At 44.5% G+C, this 23,279-nt stretch overlaps 1 protein-coding gene across 1 annotated transcript in view; it reads left to right on the forward strand.

The window, feature by feature from the left end:
• CFAP61 (cilia and flagella associated protein 61) overlaps positions 1–23,279 on the forward strand; it is a 291,524-nt gene that overhangs the window by 15,005 nt on the left and 253,240 nt on the right. Inside the window, exons 6-7 of the mRNA XM_044291895.1 lie at positions 2,087–2,207; positions 9,253–9,385. Of these exons, the coding sequence (XP_044147830.1) occupies positions 2,087–2,207; positions 9,253–9,385 (254 nt within the window). The remainder of the gene's footprint in view (positions 1–2,086; positions 2,208–9,252; positions 9,386–23,279) is intronic.

A 23,279-nucleotide genomic window follows, 5' to 3' on the forward strand; every position in this document is an offset into this window, starting at 1 on the left:
ACATACGGTCGTGTGCATGAACCCTAAAAGTCAGTTCCACTTGCCTGAACAGGGTAGTTATGGCAGGAAGAACACAGATTTCTGCGAGCCTTATTCTGATGAAAATTATTTAAATAGCTGAAATGACATAATCTGCCGCTTGTGAAGGCGCTGTTAGGATCTGTACTAGATAAGCAATAAAATTGATTTAGGCTGGGTTCACACGTGCATTGCGGGAACATGCGCGATTTTCCCCTGCGAGTGAAAAGCGTTTTGCAGGCGCGTGAGAAAAATCGGCATGTTTGGTACCCAGACCCGAAACAAATGCGGGCAAGAAAATGCATTTTCTATGAGAGTGACGGCGATGTGCGGTCTGCAAAATGCGGAGCGCACATTACCGGTGTCTGTGTTTTGCGGATCCGCAATTTGCGAATCTTCAAAACATATACGGACGTGTGAATGGACCCTAAGGGCACACGAGCGTAAGGGCTAAGTGCCTGTACTGCGGACCGTAAACAGTTGGTCCACAATACACTAGCCGTGTCCACGCGCTTCAAGTGGGCTTTCAAGTCCGTGCCTCCGCATCTCGTAAAGATAGAACATGTTCTATCTTTGGCCGTAACTTGCGGATAGCGGACCCATTCAAATCAATGGGCCGCATCTGCAAATAGAGTGAACACAGCATGGACATGAGCCCTAAATGAAACTGAGCTGCACAAAGGCCATGTGATAAATGGATATGACGTCACTGGCGGAGGAATAGTGAGCGCCATGGCCCCTTCAAACAACTAATCGTCGAAGCTGTGAAATGCCCACCAATCAGATATTTGAGGACCTATTCTGAGGACAAGGCTACTTTCACACTGGCGTTTTGGCTTTCCGTTTGTGAGATCCATTCAGGGCTCTCACAAGCGGTCCAAAACGGATCAGTTTTGCCCTAATGCATTCTGAATGGAAAAGGATCCGTTCTGACTCCATTCCGCTCTGGAGGCTGCTTGCAGTGTTTTAGTGCCTGTCTAATGAAACTGAGCCAAACGGATCCGTCCTGAAACGCAATGTAAGTCAATAGGGACGGATCCGTTTTCTATGACACAATCTGGCACAATAGAAAACGGATCCGTCCTCCATTCACTTTCAATGGTGTTCAAGACGGATCCATATTGGCTATGTTAAAGATAATACAAACGGATCCGCTCTGAACGGATGTAGACGGTTGTGTTATCTGAACGGATCCGTCTGTGCAGATCCACCACAGATCCGCACCAAACGCGAGTGTGAAAGTAGCCTAAGTCATGAATATAGAAAACCCTTTATTACTTGACACATTAAAGGGGACTTGTTATCTCTCCTGATGTCGCTGTTTTAGTAAATAGCCTTTGAAATGACAATGCGAAAATAACCATCATGTGGCATTCCTCTGTTATTCCACCTGATAATGTATTACTAAATTGACAACTGAATGTTACCATTCTCCTTGTCAGTGAGTTGTGTCCTACACACTCTGAGGCCTCGTTCACATTTCTGCGCCCGTTTGAAATCCTTAAAAAAATCTGTCCGTTTTTCATGAGTCCCTGAAGAATCCATGTTTGGCCATGTGTCCGTTTTTTACCCCCTATGTGTCATTCATACTCCACGGATGCTGCACAGCTGAAAATCATTTCCAGAGCATCTCCAGTGAAAAAACTGACGCAACATGGATGACATAGACTTCAATTGGCGTGTTTGGTCTGCAAGGTAGTGCAGGTCTCCGTGATTTTTTCCACTGACCTACGGTCAGTAAACATAATACTTATGTGTGAACAGACACATTGAAATCAATGGGTACGTGGAAAATGCGGACAGCATACATCCGTGAAAAACGGGAAACGCGAACGAGGCCTTACAATCATTGCTGGCATTGCGGGGGGACACCCTATTGACAAGGAGAATGGTAAAGGGCCATTTATCAATTCATACATTTTCAGATGGAATAGGAAAGGGTTGGTACAAGGCAGCGTTCTTAGAAAAATGCTCCAGAATCCTTATATTTTGGGGAAATACAAGTTGCTGAGTGTTTGCTATCACTTACAGTTTATTTTAATCTTCTTTTGTATTTTAATCTTCCCAGCTCCTGCCTTAGCATCTGTATTTGAACCTGTCGGGACCATTCCAGGGTCACAAGCTACTGAGAAATTGTACATTTGTCACAGACACAGGCACTGTCCCCAACTCCATATCCGGACAGCTAGGTATCTTATATATATTTTTTGAGGGGTGGGGGGTAGTTGAGTTCTACCTTTTTGGCAGTTTTAGGTAAAAAGCCCAAACCTTCGAACCATGAGTTCCTCTGGGCTTCTAAATATCTTAAGGGGAATGTGTCATCAGAAAATGACCTACTGTTTAAATCACATTTTCATGTTAAACATACTTTTTAAGAATTTCAGGTGATGTTTTTTTTAATTGTCCATGTGAATATCTATCTATATAAAAAAAAAAAAAAAAATCCTGAAGTTTTCGCACTGGCCCCTAAGCTTAATAACAGGCACCACAGTTATTTGCTTATCATTACAGGCAGAATTACAGTAAGAGATATCACCTATATATACAGATAACACAGGATTCATTTTCTGCTCCCTCCTGAAATCTGCACAGGTCACCGAGCATGTCTAGAAAACTCTCCCATATGTCAGTGAGTCAGCTCCTGCCCACTGTGTTCCTGGCCCATGTGGCTGCTGTAAAGCATATCTCTGCTGTTAACAACGGCTTGGATAAGATGGCAGACCCCATAATCATGTTCAGGAAATAGAATGCAAACATCTGCAATCAGAAAACAAAAGCAGATTAGGAAAAAAAGTTTATTTTTCAGTATCTGGTTTTAACTGGTAGAAACAAATTTCGGTGATAGTTTCCATTTAACCCCTTCAGGACATTTGCTGTCCATGTATGGCGGAAGTCCCTGTCTTTAAGGCTACTTTCACACTAGCGTTCGTCGGTCCGCTCGTGAGCTCCGTTTGAAGGGGCTCACGAGCGGACCCGAACGCAGCCGTCCAGCCCTGATGCAGTCTGAATGGAGCGGATCCGCTCAGACTGCATCAGTCTGGCGGCGTTCAGCCTCCGCTCCGCTCGCCTCCGCACGGACAGGCGGACAGCTGAACGCTGCTTGCAGCGTTCGGGTGTCCGCCTGGCCGTGCGGAGGCGTCCGGATCCGTGCGGATCCGTCCAGACTTACAATGTAAGTCAATGGGGACGGATCCGTTTGAAGATGCCACAATGTGGCTCAATCTTCAAGCGGATCCGTCCCCCATTGACTTTACATTGAAAGTCTGGACGGATCCGTCCGAGGCTATTTTCACACTTAGCTTTTTTTTTGCCATTTTAATGCAGACGGATCCGTTCTGAACGGAGCCTCCGTCTGCATTATTATGAGCGGATCCGTTCAGAACGGATCCGCCCGAACGCTAGTGTGAAAGTAGCCTAAATATGGCGCCTGCTCAAAAAATGCAAAAAGCATCGTAGCAACCAGGTTTCTGCTGTTATACGTAGCTCAGACCCGAGGCTAATGTCTACGATTGGTGATAATGCTGATTGCAGACATTCAACCACTCAGATACAATGGTCAAAAGTGACCATGGCATCTGAGCAGTGAAAATGTGGGAACCACGTGCTCCCGTGCCAGTAACAGCCTCTCTCAGCTGAGATCGGGGAAGTCGTTACATTGCAGTGATAGCTCAGAGCCTGCTTGAGGATCTGATGCCTATCGCTGGTATATTCTAATACAGGCCTAAGTTCAAATCACCCAAAATTAGAATTAAAATAAATAAACAATGAAAAAAATGAAAAAAAATAATCATAGGCATTGCCACGTCTGAAAACATCTGTAGTATTAAATTATAAAAATATTTATCCCAATGATGTAACGGGAAGCAAATGTAAAATAGCCAATTCACCATTTTTTGTCACTTTATTCAAAAATTTAATAAAAATTATGAAAAAGTCCTACCCCAAAATGGTATCACTGAAAAGTACACATTGACCTGCAAAAAACAAGCCCTCACACAGATTAAATATAAAATAGTTATGGGGGTCAGAATATGGTGATAAAAAGAATATGGTGATAAAAAAGAATAGGGTGCTAAAATCTGGCAATAAATAATTTTTTGGGCAAAATATATATATTTTTTCAGTATTAAAACACAATAAAAACTATATTGTGTTGTATTGTTGTAAATGTACTGACCCAGATAATAAAAGGCACAGGTCAGTTTTACTTCATAGGGAATGACATAAAAACTAAACCTGTAAAACTGTGGCAGAATTGTGTTTTTTTTTCCCTTTCCACCCCATTTGGAATATTTTTCCAGCTTCTCACTACATTGTATGCAATATTAAATGATGCTGTTATAAAGTACAACTTGTCCCACACAATACAAGCTCTCATACAGCTCCGTGAACGAAACGGTAAAAAAGTTGTGGCTCTGGGGAAACAGGGAGTAAAAAATGAAAATGCAAAAACTGAAAATTGCCTGGTCCTGAAGAGGTTCACGTGGGGGGAAGGGGGTATTTACTAAGACTGTTTCATATGCCATGGAGGCACAGGCCTCATTAAAATCAGTTGCTTAGTTTGTTTAGCTCTCATGTCCGCCTTCCCTTTCATTGTGGTGTGCTCTGATATTTACTGCACACTGATTGTCTAATTTAATCTGTGCTCAATAAAAATGAGATAAAAACAGGGCTGGCCACTTGGCTGAGCTGTCATTTGGCTGGAGTACTAATTTATGTTGCCCTTTGCTCTAGATTGACATTTATGTGTACATATACCTGTGTATATCCCCTTGAGTACACGTAGTATACTAGTTTGCCTGCCCACATGTAAAGCTATAGGTAAGTCCACATTTTCTGGCCAGATGCAGCAGCCAGTGGAAACATGAGAAGTTGATGGGCACAGCCAGTTTATTTGGCTTATCCTAAGGCCTCATGCACACGAACGTATTTTCATTCCGTGTCCGTTTCCGGATTTTTTTGTGGACCGTATACGGAACCATTCATTTCAATGGGTCCGCAAAACGGACGGTACTCCGTGTACATTCAGTTTCCGTATGTCCGTATTTACGTTCTGCAAAAAAATAGAACATGTACTATTATTGTTTGCATTACGGACAAGGATAGGACTGTTCTATTAGGGGCCAGCTGTTCTTTTCCGCAAAATACGTAATGCACGCGGACGTCATCCGTATTTTTTGCGGATCCTTTTTTGCGGACCGCAAAATACATATGGTCGTGTGCATGAGGCCTAAGGTTTAGGTCAGACAGTCAGGTTTTCTGATGCAGTTTTGGAAGCCAAACCAGGAGTCTCTTTATATGATCTACCCCTGATTTTGTCTTCCAAAACTGCTTCAGAAAACTTGACCGTGTGGCCGTAGCCTAAAACCACAATAGAGATTAAAGCCTTTTATAATAAAGACCTTAGGCCTACTTCACATACAGTATATCAGGCTCAGTTTTCCTCCAGCGTGGTGTAGAAAAAGCTGGAGGTTAACTAAACCTAGAACTGATGTCATCGTTTTCTATGGGATTGTTCATATTCATCTGATGCCTCAGTCATGATGCCGAATGTAAATTAGCTCAGAACCAAAAAATACTGCAGGCTTCTATTTTCTGCCTGTAGACCTGTGCACTAAGGGCACTATACGTACAGTGCCTTCAACTCCTTGAACTTTTCCACAGGTCAGGGATAACGTTGTGGAGAAGTGTAAGGCTGAGTTCACACGAGCGTGACAGATTTGGTCCGGATGCGTTCAGGGTGCGTTCAGTTAAACTCGCACCATTTTGCAAGCAAGTTCAGTCAGTTTTGGCTGCAATTGCGTTTAGTTGTTCAGTTTTTTCCGCGCGGATGCAATGCGTTTTGATGCATTTTTCACACGCGTGATAAAAAACTGAATGTTTACAAACAACATCTCCTAGCAACCATCAGTGAAAAACGCATTGCATCCGCACTTGCTTGCAGATGCAATGCGTTATTAACGCAGCCCCATTCACTTCTATGGAGCCAGGGCTGCGTTAAAAACGCAGAATATAGAACATGCTGCGATTTTAAAGCATTGCAGAAGTGATGCATGAAAAAAAATGCTCATGTGCACAGCCCCATTGAAATGAATGGGTCAGGATTCAGTGCAGGTGCAATGCGTTCACCTACTGCATTGCACCCGCGCGGAAATCTCGCCCGTGTGAACTCAGCCTAAAGAAGGGTTAGGTATAAAAAAAAAAAATCCCAAGCTCTGAACATCTCACAGAGCAATGTTCAATCCATCATCCAAAAATGTAAGGTATATGGCACATCTGTAAACCTACCAAGACATGGCCGTCCACCTAAACTCACAGCCCAGACAAGGAGAGCACTATTAGAGAAGCAGCCAAGAGGCCCATGGTCACTCTGGAGGAGCTGCAGAGGGCAACTTAAATGGGTCTGTGATCCGTCCGCACTGCAAAAAAAATAGAATGGGTTCACTGCAAGTGAATGGGTCCGCATCCGTGATGCGGGGAGCACACGGCCGGTGCCCACATATTGCAGACCCGCTGATTGCAGCGTGTGCATAAGGCCTAAATAGGAAGATGGATGGAGCTAAATTAAGGGTAATTCTGGAGTAAAACTTGTTAGAGGCTGCAAAAGACTTGAGACTGGGGCGGAGGTTCACCTTCCAGCAGGACAACAACCCTAAACAGACAGCCAGAGCTATAATGGAAAGGTTTAGATCAAAGCATATTCATGTGTTAGAATGGCCCAATCGAAGTCCAGACCTAAATCCCATTTACAATTAGTGGCAAGACTTAAAAATTGCTGTTCACAGACACTCTCCATCCAATCTGACTGAGCTTGAACTATTTTGCAAAAAAGAATGGACAAAAATGTCAGTTTCTAGATGTGCAAAGCTGGTAGAGACATACCCCAAAAGACTACAAATGCACGCCACAATTTCCAGATTTTTATTTATAAGGAATATTGAAAACCATGTATCATTATCTTTTCACTTCACATATTCTTGCTACTTTGCGTTGGTCTATCACATAAATTCCCAATAAAATACATTTTAGTTTCTGGGTGTAAGGTGAAAAAATGTGAAAAAGTTCAAGAGGTATGAAACTGAATATAACCAAGCCAGTATCTCATCTGCTGACAGCTGTTTCGAGGTGATTGCCCCTTGTCAGTGCAGAGCAGAGAGAATGGACTTAGGCCTCATGCACACGGCTGCGTTCCGCGGCCGAGAGCGGTCCGTGGTAACACGGCCTGGATTCCTGTTGAGAGCAGGCGCGCACGGCGTCATTGGTTGCTATGACGCTGTGCGCTTCATGCCGCCGCCGCTGCACTACAGTAATACACTCGTATAGTGAGAGGCCTTTGTCAGTATCCTGGGAGTACTATTTCTCCTTGTTCCCAGAGGAGAATTGCAGGGCCTACAAGACTCTTTATGCCTGCTAGACGTCCTCTGCAAGGAGAAGTAGTACCCCCTGAATCAGTAATATGAAGTACCGTAAATTATCTGTGTGAAAAAAAAATGTGCATGGCCTCTCCAGTACAGACTATATACTATTGTATGTTTTATACTTTTATAAGTTACAGAATTTGTTTTGCGAGGTTTTCACCACATGAGGGTGCTGTGGTCCTTTAATAAGTCCTGTCTACACCGCATTCCCTAGAAGAGAAGCAAACCAGTACATTTCTGATAGAAGAATATCATAGATATTACAATTGAGTTTATTAGAGTCGTCATACTAAGTATTAATGACATGTTTATATAGTCAGAACTAAGGGACATCATGTTTCATGTTTTCTAAAATAAAAGTCTTTTAAAAAAAATAAAAAATTTAGCCCTGGGTAAAAACAATGATTTTATTGTATTTATTGATTTTTGTTTTTTGTTTTATTGATTTAGTTCTCTCTTCTTTGGTAATACAATAAAAAAGGAACACCAAAAATTAAAGAGTCAATTCTAGAGTCAATCCACCGCGTGTCCACTGGTTCCGGTATTTGGGAATGCCAGTAGCAGAATTTCTGTTGTCCAGCACAATTCAATGCTGACCCCTGAAACATTTAGCAAAAAAAAAAATCAGGGCTACACATGTCTGGACTTACCAGTATTGTATGCCACTTTGGCATGAAAAAGTTGCAAACTGTGTGTTTTGTCGCTGCCTTCGCCACTTTCCCCAAAAAAGGGGGCATGGCAAGGGAGGGGGCATGGTCAGCGATCCCGCCACATTTATCTTATTTTGCGGCAGTTCAGGCACACGGACTGACGAAGGCTGCACTTATTTTATGATGAGGCGTACACTGCTAGTCTATGATAAATCAGACTCTGTATGTTCTCCTTGTTTAAAGCCTCATGCACACGACCGTTGTTTTGGTCCGCATCTGAGCCACTGTTTTTGCGACTTGGATGCGGACCCATTCACTTCAATGGGGCCACAAAAGATGCGGACAGCACTCCGTGTGCTGTCCGCATCCGTTGCTCCATTCCGTGGTCCGCAAAAAAAATATAACCTGTCCTATTCTTGTCCGCGTTTTGCAGACAAGAATAGGGAGTTATATTAATGGCTGTCTGTGCCATTCCGCTAATTGCGGAACGCACATGGACGCTATCCGTGTTTTGCGGATCCGCAATTTGCAGACCGCAAAACACGCAACGGTCGTGTGCATGAGACCTTATTCTGTTTTTCTCTCACAATCCAGAGACATGCTGGAGGAAACCGGACAACCCTCGGGATCGACCTGCAATAAAACTGGCAGACCCCGCTCGCTGCTGCTCTGGTTCTCCTGGCTAGGGTATGTTTGTCTGGCTGTAACATCACGTCAACAACATGTGCCCGCTGCTGCCAGTCATCGGCCTCAGCGATGCACCTGAGGAGGTCAGTGATTGACCAGTCACCGTGACGTCGCCACTGCAAGTGGGTAAGGAGAACCAAAGCAGTGGTGTGAGATCTGTCAGGTAAGTACTTACCAGTTCTTTATTGAAGGCGGATCTCGAGGGTTGTCCAGTTTCCTCCTGAAACAGGACAACCCCTTTGGAATTTTTAGCCCCAGTGGGGACAAGTATCATGTGAATGATGACAATCTCTCTACAGCGCTGCGGAATATGTTGGTGCTATAGAGAAATGTATAATAATAAATTATGGTTATATAATGCAGATCCCAAATATTTAGTCCCTGCTATGACTAGTTCCTCTAAGTTTTGCAGGCTACACATTATATCCTGCTGTGATCTGTACACGCTGATGATTCACATTACCATTCTGCTTTCTCAGGGTAGAAGATCATGACGACCTTATACCAATTTTTATGCGCCACAATGATACCCTGAAAGCCACTTACGGAGAATACTTCCTGGCAGAACTTATCAAGGCGCAGGATGAGCACAACCATGCCGTTGTCTGTGAGGTTCGTGAGCTTTGTTCTAGGATATTTTATCCATATTGACTGCGGTAGGATGCGCAAATTTCTTACTATTCCAAATCCAGTGATTCAAGGACATGAATTAAAAGACAAATGTGGTTCATGTGCCTCCGTGTGACAGTAAATCGATATTACATGTTGTATACTGGTGGTAAATCAGAACCTTCATTTCAGTCCAATATACATTAATTATTGGTACAAATCATGTCCGCCACTCCATTCAGCTCTGGGACTGCTGGAGATAGCCGAGTACAGGCGCTCACCTGCCTCTGGCAGCCCGATAGAACTGAATAGAGCAGCAGCAGCACGCATGTGTGATCGTCATATCAGTAAAACGGGGGAAAACGATCCCCCGTTCTCATTATCAAGGGGGTCCCAGATTCAGGATCCCCGCCGAAGAGACACTTATCCACTATCCTGTAGACAGGGAATACGTTGGGACCTCTTTAATAAGAGTGGTTCTCCAGTTGCTCCTCTATTAGTTTAAATTGTAGTACTATAAAGAATAACTTGGCACCACTAGGGTAGGGTGGTGTATAGTGAACTAATCAGGTATCCCATACATTATGAAAGAAATTGCCAAACATTGTAAAATATATATATATCATAATCAGTAAAGGGATTGTCCCTCCTCTGTAAATATTATATTTATTATATAGATTATTCAAAATTGACAACATTTTCTATTAGCATGCATTAAAAAATTATCAATTGAATAGTTGTTACATTTACTTATATTAAATGGCGCCACCTGGTGTTTTAAGTGTATATCAATGTGCATGTCCAGCTACTGAGCTGAGTTATTCTCAGCACTTCTTGTCCTCATTCCTATTTTCAGTGTAGTCATCCTCTTTTCACTGAACAGTAGCATATACAAATTGTTTCTATGCTGCTTGTCAGGGAAGGACCAAGTCCTGACACTACAGAATACAGCAAAGGGGAGAAGACTGCGCCTGAGGATTCATTTTTGATCAAGCCAGTACTCTTTCTTTTCACTGCTCCATATTTACAATTAGTGTCTGATTATCTGAAGGGGAACTTAGTAGGGGTTATATTTACAGCTGCCAGAGGTGGAAGGAAACTGACTGGGAAACTTATCGAAGACTAGATTTGCATGTGCCAGAGGGGGGAGAACACTGACTAAGAAACTAATTGAGGACTATTAGGGGGACATTTATTAAACAGAAATACGTGTTAATTAGGCGTATTTCTGGTGTAGATTGCGGCATAAAGCTCCTTTGCGCCGCAATCTGTGATTTCTCCTACCTCATGCCAGGTCTAAAAAATCTGGGTGTAGGTGTAGAAAATAGGAAGCTGTCTTACATTTAGAAGAGGCACCGAATCCGCCAAAGTTATATAAAGGCCGGTGTCTCTTCATAACTACGGCAGATCCACCATCAGATATAGGTAAATGTGCCCCTATATTTTTATATGCCAGAGGTGGGAGGAAACTGACTAAGAAACTTATTGAGGACTATATTTGTATATGCCAGAGTTGGAAGGAAACTGAGTAGGGATTTACTGGGAATACTCTTTATAGCTACCAGAGGGGTGGTGATATAGCTACCAGACTGAATGGTGGTGATATGCATAGAGTTATGAACAAAAGATAACATAGAAATTGTTCATGTGACTGCCAAGCTGTCTGCTCATATTATCAGAAGTACTAAGGGGGACACAGATATGTAAAAAATGCTGAAAATGTATTCTTTAGGGGAGCAAAAGGTGCAGAATAGTTTAAAATAGTGTGTAATACCCTTTTAAGACCTTTTGATATGAACTTAATTTATGGAATAACCCCTGTAACCTGTCGCTATCCAGCTGAAGAGCTGTAGAAGGAATTCTGTATACCTCCATTCGGAACCTGTATGGAGAAATAACACCGCTATTATGAGTCCATACTCTGAGGGGAGTCATTTTTATCCCTATTAATCAGCTTGTAGCCCTTGAGTGGGGAACACAATGCTGAATGTCCTAAACAGTCTGTACTCTACTGAAAGAATGTAACTCCTCCTGGTCTTGTACTTGACCATTGACTTTGAGTAATATACTGGAGGTGCACCCGTCCATATTACAGTTTAGATTGCAGTCCTCCTGCTATGGCCGCCTTTCTTCTCAGAGCTGGCTATGCACTTGTGACTTAGGCCTCATGCACATGGCCGTTGTGCTGCCGTAATATGCGGTACCCAATCCACGGGCAACGTCCGTGCGGCGGCCGGGACGGATTGAGACCCATTCAACTTGAATGGTCCGTGATCTGTCCGCACCGCAAAAAAATAGAACAAGTTCTATTTTTTGGCGGTGCAGAGGCACGGACAGAAACCCCACGGAAGCGTAGTGCTTCCGTGGGGTTCTGTGCCTCCGTTCTGCACCGCAGCTCCGGATTGCGGACCCAAGTGAATCCGTGATGCCTGCATATTGTGGACCCACTGTTTGCGGGCCGCAATACGGCCACGGCCGGGCAGCAGCCGCGTGCATGAGGCTTTAACCATATGTGCTAATTATAACTGACAATGAACCATTAGTGTAATAACCTACTGCAAACAGCAACATAATAAATAATGGATTCGAGTCACCAGCCTCCAGAACTGGAAGAGACAGACATTTCAGGAGGTGGATTCTCACCAGCGCTGCTGTTGTTTGGATAGAGAAGCCCATGTCAGCCAAATATGATGCCAGCTTTCCCTGCCCGGCCTAAGCTGGCAAGTCTTCTTATCACATATGGTAGATGGATTGGTTAATCAACCTCTGCTGAGCATTGGCCCCCGAATTACAGGGCAGCAGCGCCTGAGCTTTTGTTCAGTCCCTGAAATAGGACAAAGCAATTAGTCCGTGTTCAGCAGAGGAGAGGAGGAAAGTTAACGCGCTTGTGTTGGATTTTCTGCTAAAAATCCAGCTGTACACCCATTTATAAAGGACCTCTCCCCTATCCTGACGTGTGTTTTTAGTAACTACGTAAGTTACTAAGTAAAAGGCATAATTTCTTCTCTCTCTCTTTTGTGCCGTTTCTCTATTATTCCTACAGGAAATGTAAGTATAAATTGCCAGCAGTCTGCAGTAAAGGTCCATCTGAGTGTTACCAGTAAGGCTGGGTTCACACCTGAGCGTTTTACAGCGCGTTCCTACGCGCTGTAAAACGCTCAACAAGGAGAAACCAATGATTCCCTATGGGAATGGTTCACACTTGGGCGTTTTACAGCGCGTACGATCGCGCTGTAAAACGCCCGACGCTCCAAAAAGTACATGAGCGACTTTTGGGGCGTTTGTGGCCATAGGACACTGTAGTGAATCACACAAACGCGCGTCAAACGCGCGTTTACTATTACAAAAACGCGCATAAAAATGCGCGTCAAAAACGCGCGTAAAACGCGCGTTTGCGCAACGCTCAAGTGTGAACCCAGCCTTAGGGGTGCGTCCCTGTACAGTCCAATACTATCCAGTCAGTGCTGCCTGTGTCAGACTGTGCAGAGACACATCCCCTAACTAGTTACACACCGTAGGATCTATTGCAGACTGCTGGCAATTTTTTCATAAACTTCTAGTAGGAATAATACAGGAATGGCACAATAACCAAAGATGCTCCAGAAATGTTATTGCGTGGAGAATGCAGGTAGTTACTAAAACAGACACTTCAGATGAGGCGACAGGTCATCTGTATGGGGTTGACTGGTTTCATGAAGAAAATGGAAAACACTTGGAACATTCCTGAAATAAAAAAAAAATAGACCATTAGGCCTCATGCACACAAAATATTGTTTTTTGCGTCCGCAAATTGTGCGTCCGCCCCCCAAAAAACGGATGAGGCATCTGTTTTTTGGGGAGGATCAATTTTTTTCCCACAGACCCCTTGTAATAAATGCCTATCCTTGTCCGCAAATGTGAAAAAAGTAGGACATGCACAATTTTTTTTTGCTGAAGGGAAACACGGACAACGGATGCGGAACGGAAGCGGATGAACTATCAGCATTTTTTTCCTGACCCATTGAAATGAATGGGTCCCCATCCTATCAGCAAAAAAACGGAATGGAGGCCGAGAAAAACAACTGTCGTGTGCATGAGGCCCTACTTAGGCTAGTTGCAGACTAGTGTCAGAGATCCGTCAGTCTAGAAACAGGAAACAGCCTGCCGAATCTCTGCGCATTCCCCTGCATGCAGCAGTTTTCTTCCAGCTGATTCTCAGCATATTTGCCGGAATGCGGCCAGATCTCTGCCGATCCCCATTAAAGTGAATGCCGGAACAGCCTGCCTGACCTCTGACGCTAGTCCGTAACTAGCCTTACCTAAAAGATCCTGGCCAGGTTCTGTTGACCTGGATGCAGCGGTGTACTGTTTGAGGCCAGTGATTGGCTGCAGTGGTCACATGTTGATGCAAGGTCACCACTGCTGCTGCTGAAACTGGACAATCCCTTTTAAAGCTAATGTTACATCTGACTGCTGATGTAAAATACAGCACATTGTAAAATACACAAAAAACGTGTGAACGTATTTCATGATCAGCCTAAAGGCTATGGACACCTTCAGGGCACTTTTTTATTGCACTGATTGCATTTTACTCATTTTAGGCTAAAATATTTTTTTAATTGTGTGTAGCTCTTATTTATTATCCCCTGACCTCATAAACACTTATTATAGCTATATCAAACTGATAAGAATATGGCTTAAATAAGTATTTATGAGGTCAGGAGATCAGAGATAAGGCTTCACTGTGAAGTGATACTCTGCAAACAGACTGATTTTTTTTAACCCTTGTATCTCAAAAACGGCTTTTTTAATAAAAAAAATTTGAAACCATTATTTTAGCCCAATTGTGTAAAGGCTATTGACTACTTTAGGACAGTTTAAAAAAAAAAATTATTGCATTATACTCATTTTGGGATAAAATCATGTTTTTCATTTGGTCTTTTGGACCATGCCTGACATCACACAAAGTGGCTACAGGTTTATATTAGGGTAAAACACTGCAGATTTGCACCATGGGTTTTTGTGCTGCAAAAATATAAACATTTTACAGCAGCAAATGGTGTAAGATTAAAAAAAATGGCATCCACACAAAAAAGGAAAAATCTGCATCTGACCTGCATTATGGATTTTAAATCGAGAGCGTGTCAGTCTATGCTGCAGATTTACACCGTGTTTGTTGTGCACCTCCATGAAGTGCCACCGTCTCTCCCCGAGTAACAATGCACATAATATGCCATAGGGTTGAATCCGTCTGCCATTTACTAATTGTAAAACAATGGTACCATGCGGTACATGTTACTTATTGGATGCCTTTGTATTGTATTGCAAATCTTACTCAATTACACTTTCCGTCACCCGTTAAACAATATATGCCACTCCAACATCAAGCTCTTACGTGGTTGGAATCTACACATATAGGCTCTATTCTGTGGTCAGACCGCGCCCCTATCTATTGTTCTCTACAACTCCCCTTTCTATGCAAAACCGAGTGGACGTGGAAGCTTAATGAGTCTCTCCTACTTGACCCAGTGTGTGCCGCCGATGTGTCTCAAACCATCACTGATTTTCTGGCTGACCACTCAGTAGATGCCACCCCCTTGCCCATGCAATGGGAGGCTCTTAAATGTTTTCTACGGGGCATTCTTGTCAAACATGGGACCCGTATCAAGAGGGAGAAGGCTCATACTCTTTCTATTGCTAGGGTTGCCACCCGTACGGGAATGACCCGGACAGTCCAGGTTTGTAATCCTGTGCCCGGGTACAAGCCTTTCTCAGACCCGGGCACAGCGATCAGCTGGGAGTGATGCGATGCTAGCTGACTTCAGACACGCCCACCCTCCCTCCCTTCTGTTTGGGTTTGGCTTTAAGAAAAGGTGGCAACCCTATCTATCGCCCTACAGAAGGTCCCCTCTCTGGAACTGGCCCACAAGAGAGCACTCACTTAATCTATTCAACAGGATCTTCAAGATGCTCGCTTGAAAGCCAAGCGTTTACTGGAGCTCTCATATCAAAAAATGATTTAGACTTGCCGTAGCAAATTCTATGTGTTTGGCAATAAAAGTGGGCGCTTGCTGGCCAGGGCCCTTAGGAGTCAAATGGCCTCTTCTTATATCCCGGTCATTAAAACCTCACATGGTCCTCCAGTGCATACCACTCCAGATATTGTATCCACCTTCCATTCTTTTTACTCTGCTCTGTATTCTTTGCCGGCCCCATTCGAGCCGAGGGACTTGCCCCTGTCATGTGCCGCACAGTTGACGGCAGAGCAATCTGCTAGCCTCGAGGCTCCCTTCACTGTCAAAGAGCTTCAGGATGTACTTAAATCACTTCCTGGGGGTAAGAGCTTGGGTCCGGATAGGTTTGCGGTAGGGTTTTACAAGGTATTTTCAGAAAACTTAACTCCTTTCCTTCTTCGGGTCTTTAACATGGTGTCGTATGGGCTTCCCTGTCCAGCACAGTCTACTGAAGCTCACATAGCGGTCATCCCCAAACCTGATAAAGATCCCCAAGTATGTGTGAGTTATCGCCCGATTTCTCTTTTAAGTGTTGATCTTAAAATAAAAATTCCAGCAAATGCCAATGTCAAAGGTCCTATAGCTGAGTTATCAAATCCAAAAGCAAATTTCCAGCAAAAAAATATATAAAAATATATATCAATTTAATTGGTTATAATTTTTTTGCTGGAAATTTAATCTTAAAATATATGCAAAACTTTTGGCGAATCGCCTGAAGGTCTTCCTACCATCTCTCATTCACTCAGACCAGGTGTGGTTTGTGCCAGGGAGGGAGGCCAGGGACAACACCCTCAAGACACTGGACATTACCCATTATGCTAAGACTCACAATATATCCCTCATGGTCTCGTCTCTTGATGCAGAGAAGGCCTTTGATCGTATTTTGTGGCCTTCTTTACGCTCTACACTTGCACACATTGGACTAGGACCCTGGTTCACATCCAAAATACTCAGCTTATATCAAACACCGTCGGCGAGAATAAAAATTAATGGAACTCTTTATGCTCTTCTGTGGTGTAATTGACGCTTGTATTATTACTTGAACGATAACTGATAATAATCTGGCTATTAAATGACTACTGTTTAGGCGCTATTACACCCTGTATGTGATATTGTAACTCTACTTTTTCGAGATAATCAATAAAAACTTTGTGATTAAAAATTTTTTATGGAACTCTTTACCCCTCCTTTCCCATCCACAATGGCACCTGCCAAGGCTGCCCATTATCTCCCTTACTATATGTTCTGGTCATGGAACATCTATTGCCTGCGATCCGTGATAATCCTGATATTAAGGGCATCCATATAGCAAATCAGGAGTATAAGTGTGCTGCCTTTGCGGATGACCTATTAGTATATATTACCAATCCCCTTATCTCTCTTCCATGTCTGCAGGCGGAATTGGCTCGTTTTGAGGCATGGTCTAACTTCAAGATCAATATGTCCAAATCTCATGCCCTGAATATCTCCCTAGGACCAGACTTAGTTGCTTCACTTAAAGCCTCCTTCCCTTTTTCCTGGCCTACTAGAGGCATTACTTACTTAGGGATTAAAATACTGTTTTGTCACACCTGTTTAGAGATAATTTTGCCCCACTTCTGGCTCAATTCCAAAAAGATCTAGACTCCTGGCATCGGAAAGACTTTTCATGGTTTGGACGGATTAGTATATAAAAAATGACTCTTTTGCCCAAACTGCTTTACCTCCTGCAGACCATCCCCATCCGGATCCCCCCCTCCTTCTGGACCCAGAATCGCAGATGTTTCCTGAAATTTGTATAATCCCCTGGTAAGCCACGAATACGCTGGGAAGTTTTGACTTGCACCAAGGATGCAGGTGGGGTTGGTCTCCCGGACTGTAGGCTATATTACCACTGTACGGCTTATGCCCGGCTTCTGGACATGTTTTGTCTTACTCCCCAGAAAGCGTGGGTTAATACAGCGAGGGACTTGTCACCCTGCGCGTTGACTGCTCTCCCCTGGCTGTGGAATGTTTTAAGGACTCTACGACCCTCTCTTTCTTTCTCTTACTTCTAATCATACATTTGCAACACTAGGGGCCATTGGCTCAGAATCTTCTCTCATAGACCCTCGGGGACCCTTTACCCCCATTACTGACCATCCCCCTATTCAGGCTTTCCCCACGTGTGCCCCTGAGAAAGGTGGGCCCCAGTCCACCAGCACAGAATCTCAAATAATATATACAATATCAATATAAAAAACTGGGTAGATTATTCAGTTTATTATTATAGACGCATCCGAAGGTTAAGATGGCCTCTAGGAATAAAGGCAGGCCAGACAGTATCCTCTCTTCCTTGGGGCCCATCTTTTGAAGTTGTTGCAGAAACCCCCTGTGTGGGCAGATAATATTTGCATGTTGCTGTACAGTGGGCCCCCAGAATGAATATTACTGGTGGACCTTAAGCATCCCATTCCGACACTGCCCCTATTCCCCCCAGGATCTTCCTCTGCCCCCTTTCTCACAGGCACCACAATCTCGCCTCTTCGTTTCTGCCAGGTTCTCTCGGGGGCTTCCCTGAAACCCCTGGTCTCTATACTAGGTGATACACCCTCCACACATAGGTACATCTTTGAATATCTCCAACTACAACATTTCTATACCTCTATGCGTGTTTCTCATAATCTTACCAGGAATTTGATAGTCTTTGAGCAAGCCTGTCTGGGCCCTTCAGCTGCGTTCCGAGACATTTTCTTTATGTATAAACTACTTCTAAAGCAAAGATCTTCCTCACCCCCTCCGTTCTGTGCAGAATGGGAACGGGATTTAGGTATTCAATTGACCTCTTCTCAGTGGCTTAGATGTTACATCTTTTCACACAAGACACTGTTAGCCACAAGAGCACAGGAAACCTGTTATAAGATCCTGTCCCGGTGGTACAGGGTACCGACATTGCTATATAAATGGTTCCCCTCAGTCACAGGTAGGTGTTGGAGGTGTGGGGTATCAGAAGCTACACTGTTGCGCATCTGGTGCCAATGCCTGGCCCTACGTGAGTTCTGTGACTCTGTCCAAAATAACAGATTTTCCGATGCCGAACATGCCAAAATCTTTTCTCCTATATGTATTCGAGCTCACCATCCCTGCATATAAAAACTCACTTCTCAAATATCTCATTCAAGCGGCGAAGTCAGTGATTCCTCACTTTTTTTTTTTACGTTTTATCAGGTTCCATATTCTTCTTGATTGTAATGTCTTGTTTAGATACAGCTCTGTCCCACTAATATGAAGAGGAGAGGCGCACTTACAGTACTGATTTCTGATTTGTGGTTTCAGATTGTTCTTACCTATGCTTGTAACAATACCTCAGTATGCTCATGCAGAATCTTGTCTCTAATTGAAATGCTCGTTGCGCACAAGTTATAATATCGATTTATGATGTCTTTTTACGACTTCAGCTTTGTTTAAAGGGAACCTGTCACCGTGATTTTGTGTATAGAGCTGAGAACATGGGCTGCTAGATGGCCGCTAGCACATTCACAATACCCAGTCCCCTTGGCTCTGTGTGCTTTTATTGTGTAAAAAAACCTGATTTGATCCATATGCAAATTAACCTGAGAGGAGTCCAGCGTGAAGGAGCCCAGCACTGCCCTGCATCCTCCATATCTCCTCCTTGCTCCCCGACGTCAGAAAGCTAGAGCGCCGTACTCTCGCGATGCACAAGCTAGCGCATGCGCAGTGTCCTCATAGTGTATCTTTCCTGTGCTGGCATCAGCTTCAGGGAAGGAACTGTGCATGAGGTAGCTTGCGCATTGTGAGATTACGGTGCTCTAGCTTTCTGACGTCGGGGAGCAAGGAGGAGATTCGGAGGATGCGGGGCAGTGCTGGGCTCCTTTATGCTGGACTCATCTCAGGGACTGGACTCATCTCAGGTTAATTTACATATGTATCAAATCAGTTTTTTTACACAATAAAAGCACACAGAGCTATGGAGACTGGGTGCTGCGGATGTGCTAGCGGCCATCTAGCAGCCCATGTCTTCAGCTCTATGCACAAAATCCCGGTGACAGGTTCCCTTTAACTACTGTTTTGTATTGCAACTCTAGATGCTTAAGTAAGTTTTGCATCATTTTATTCTCTGTACAATTTGCACTTCCAAAAATTGTATAAAATCCAATAAACGCCTTAATTATAAAAAAAATTAAAAAATATGCTATTGATGAATGCCAAAAGCACACTGCTGTACACTTTTGGCATACTGTATGTCTGATCCATTTTAGGCTGTCACCATACCCTCCGAACATGGAATATGGTATCCCTTACATGGTATCATAGTATTCCTACATTACTCCTCAGCAGCTGATTTATGGTTCCATTTTCCAGGTGTATATTTTCAAAATACTGTAAAGGCCTCTTGAACACAGACATATGTATTTTGCGGTCCGCAAAAATTGCGGATGACATCCATGTGCATTCCGTATTTTGCAGAACGGAACATCTGGCACCTAATAGAACAGTTCTATCCTTGTCCGTAATGCGGACAATAATAGGATATGTTCTATTTTTTGCAGAACGGAGATACGGAAATGGAATGCACACGGAGTACCTTCCGTTTTTTTGCGGACCCATTGAAACGGAAAATACAGTCGTGTGCAAGAGGCCTAAAGGGGTTTTCTAGGACATACTAATTGATGACCTATCCTTAGGATAGTATATCAATATCAAATCGATGGAGGTCCAACTACCAGCACCTCCACTAGTCAGCTGTCCTCACAAGCCCTGGCGCTGGAACCAGGCACTGGAAATACACATTTCTGTCCACTGTGTAATGGCTGTACCTTTCTAGTGCAATGCTGCTACAGCGCCATACACTGTTTAGCAGCCATACCTGATTACTGCAGCATTTCTTCCTTTCACTTGAGGCCTCAGTAACCAGGCACAGCCACTACAGAATAGACAGAGCTGTAGTAGTGCTTCAGTAACCAGGCACTGCCACTACACAATAGACAGAGCTGTAGTAGTGCTTCAGTAACCAGCCACAGCCACTACACATTAGACAGAGCTGTAACAGCGATGAACTAACCAGGCATGGTCACTACACCGTGGAAAGAGCTGTAGCAGCGTGGAAGTAACCTGGTACGGCCACTACACAATAGACAGTGATGTAGCAGTAACCAGGCACTGCCACTACACAATAGACAGTGATGTAGCAGTAACCAGGCACTGCCACTACACAATAGACAGAGCTGTAGTAGTGCTTCAGTAACCAGGCACTGCCACTACACAGCAGAAAGAGCTGTAGCAGCGTGGAAGTAACCTGGTACGGCCACTACACAATAGACAGTGATGTAGCAGTGATACAGTAACCAGGAACGGCCACTACATAGTAGACAGAGCTGTAGCAGTGATGCAGTAACCTGGCACGGCCAGTACATAGTAGACAGAGCTGTAGCAGTACTGTAGTAACCAGGCGCGGCCAGTACATAGTAGACAGAGCTGTAGCAGTGATGCAGTAACCAGGCACGGCCAGTACATAGTAGACAGCTGTAGCAGTGATGCAGTAACCAGGCACGGCCAGTACATAGTAGACAGATGTAGCAGTGATGCAGTAACCAGGCACGGCCAGTACATAGTAGACAGAGCTGTAGCAGTGATGCAGTAACCAGGCACGGCCAGTACATAGTAAACAGATGTAGCAGTGATGCAGTAATCAGGCACGGTCACTACATAGTAGACAGAGCTGTAGCAGTGATGCAGTAACCAGGCACGGCCAGTACATAGTAGACAGAGGTGTAGCAGCGATGCAGTAACCAGGCACGGCCAGTACATAGTAGACAGAGCTGTAGCAGTGATGCAGTAACCAGGCACGGTCACTACATAGTAGACAGAGCTGTAGCAGTGATGCAGTAACCAGGCACGGTCGCTACATAGTAGACAGAGCTGTAGCAGTGATGCAGTAACCAGGCACGGCCATTACATAGTAGACAGATGTAGCAGTGATGCAGTAACCAGGCACGGCCAGTACATAGTAAAACAGAGGTGTAGCAGCGATGCAGTACCCAGGCACGGCCAGTACATAGTAGACAGAGCTGTAGCAGTGATGCAGTAACCAGGCACGGCCAGTACATAGTAGACAGATGTAGCAGTGATGCAGTAACCAGGCACGGTCACTACATAGTAGACAGAGCTGTAGCAGTGATGCAGTAACCAGGCACGGCCAGTACATAGTAGAGAGAGCTGTAGCAGTGATGCAGTAACCAGGCACGGTCACTACATAGTAGACAGAGCTGTTGCAGTGATGCAGTAACCAGGCACGGACATTACATAGTATACAGAGCTGTAGCAGGGATGCAGTAACCAGGCACGGACACTACATAGTAGACAGAGCTGTAGCTGTGATGCAGTAACCAGGCACGGACATTACATAGTATACAGAGCTGTAGCAGTGATGCAGTAACCAGGCACGGTCACTACATAGTGGACAGATGGAGCAGTGATGCAGTAACCAGACACGGCCACTACATAGTAGACAGAGCTGTTGCAGTGATGCAGTAACCAGGCACGGACATTACATAGTATACAGTGATGTAGCAGTGATGCAGTAACCAGGCACGGCCACTACATAGTAGACAGAGCTGTAGCAGGGATGCAGTAACCAGGCACGGCCAGTACATAGTAGACAGAGCTATAGCAGTACTGCAGTAACCAGGCACGGCCAGTACATAGTAGACAGAGCTGTAGCAGGGATGCAGTAACCAGGCACGGCCAGTACATAGTAGACAGAGCTGTTGCAGTGATGCAGTAACCAGGCACGGTCACTACATAGTAGACAGAGCTGTTGCAGTGATGCAGTAACCAGGCACGGACATTACATAGTAGACAGAGCTGTAGCAGTGATGCAGTAACCAGGCACGGTCAGTACATAGTAGACAAAGCTGTAGCAGTGATGCAGTAACCAGGCACGGACACTACATAGTAGACAGAGCTGTAGCAGGGATGCAGTAACCAGGCACGGCCAGTACATAGTAGACAGAGCTGTAGCAGTGATGCAGTAACCAGGCACGGTCACTACATAGTAGACAGAGCTGTGGCAGTGATGCAGTAACCAGGCACGGACATTACATAGTAGACAGAGCTGTAGCAGTGATGCAGTAACCAGGCACGGTAACTACACAGTAGACAGAGCTGTAGCAGGTATGCAGTAACCAGGCACGGCCAGTACATAGTAGACAGAGCTGTTGCAGTGATGCAGTAACCAGGCACGGTCACTACATAGTAGACAGAGCTGTTGCAGTGATGCAGTAACTAGGCACGGACATTACATAGTAGACAGAGCTGTAGCAGTGATGCAGTAACCAGGCACGGTGACTACATAGTAAACAGAGCTGTAGCAGTGATGCAGTAACCAGGCACGGCCAGTACATAGTAAACAGAGCTGTAGCAGTGATGCAGTAACCAGGCACGGCCACTACATAGTAGACAGAGCTGTAGCAGGGATGCAGTAACCAGGCACGGCCAGTACATAGTAGACAGAGCTGTAGCAGTACTGTAGTAACCAGGCACGGCCAGTACATAGTAGACAGAGCTGTAGCAGTGATGCAGTAACCAGGCACGGTCACTACATAGTAGACAGAGCTGTGGCAGTGATGCAGTAACCAGGCACGGACATTACATAGTAGACAGAGCTGTAGCAGTGATGCAGTAACCAGGCACGGTCACTACACAGTAGACAGAGCTGTAGCAGGTATGCAGTAACCAGGCACGGCCAGTACACAGTAGACAGAGCTGTAGCAGTGATGCAGTAACCAGGCACGGCCAGTACATAGTAAACAGAGCTGTGTAGTTTTTTTGCCCTAGCTCAAGCTGATCGGCCTGGGTGCCAGGAGTTGGACCCCTTCCGTGCTGACATTAATGATCTATCCTAAGGATAGATTATTGATATGTAA

Source organism: Bufo gargarizans, chromosome 4 (genome assembly GCF_014858855.1).
Source record: "Bufo gargarizans isolate SCDJY-AF-19 chromosome 4, ASM1485885v1, whole genome shotgun sequence".
In the NCBI taxonomy this organism is placed as follows: Eukaryota; Metazoa; Chordata; class Amphibia; order Anura; family Bufonidae; genus Bufo; species Bufo gargarizans.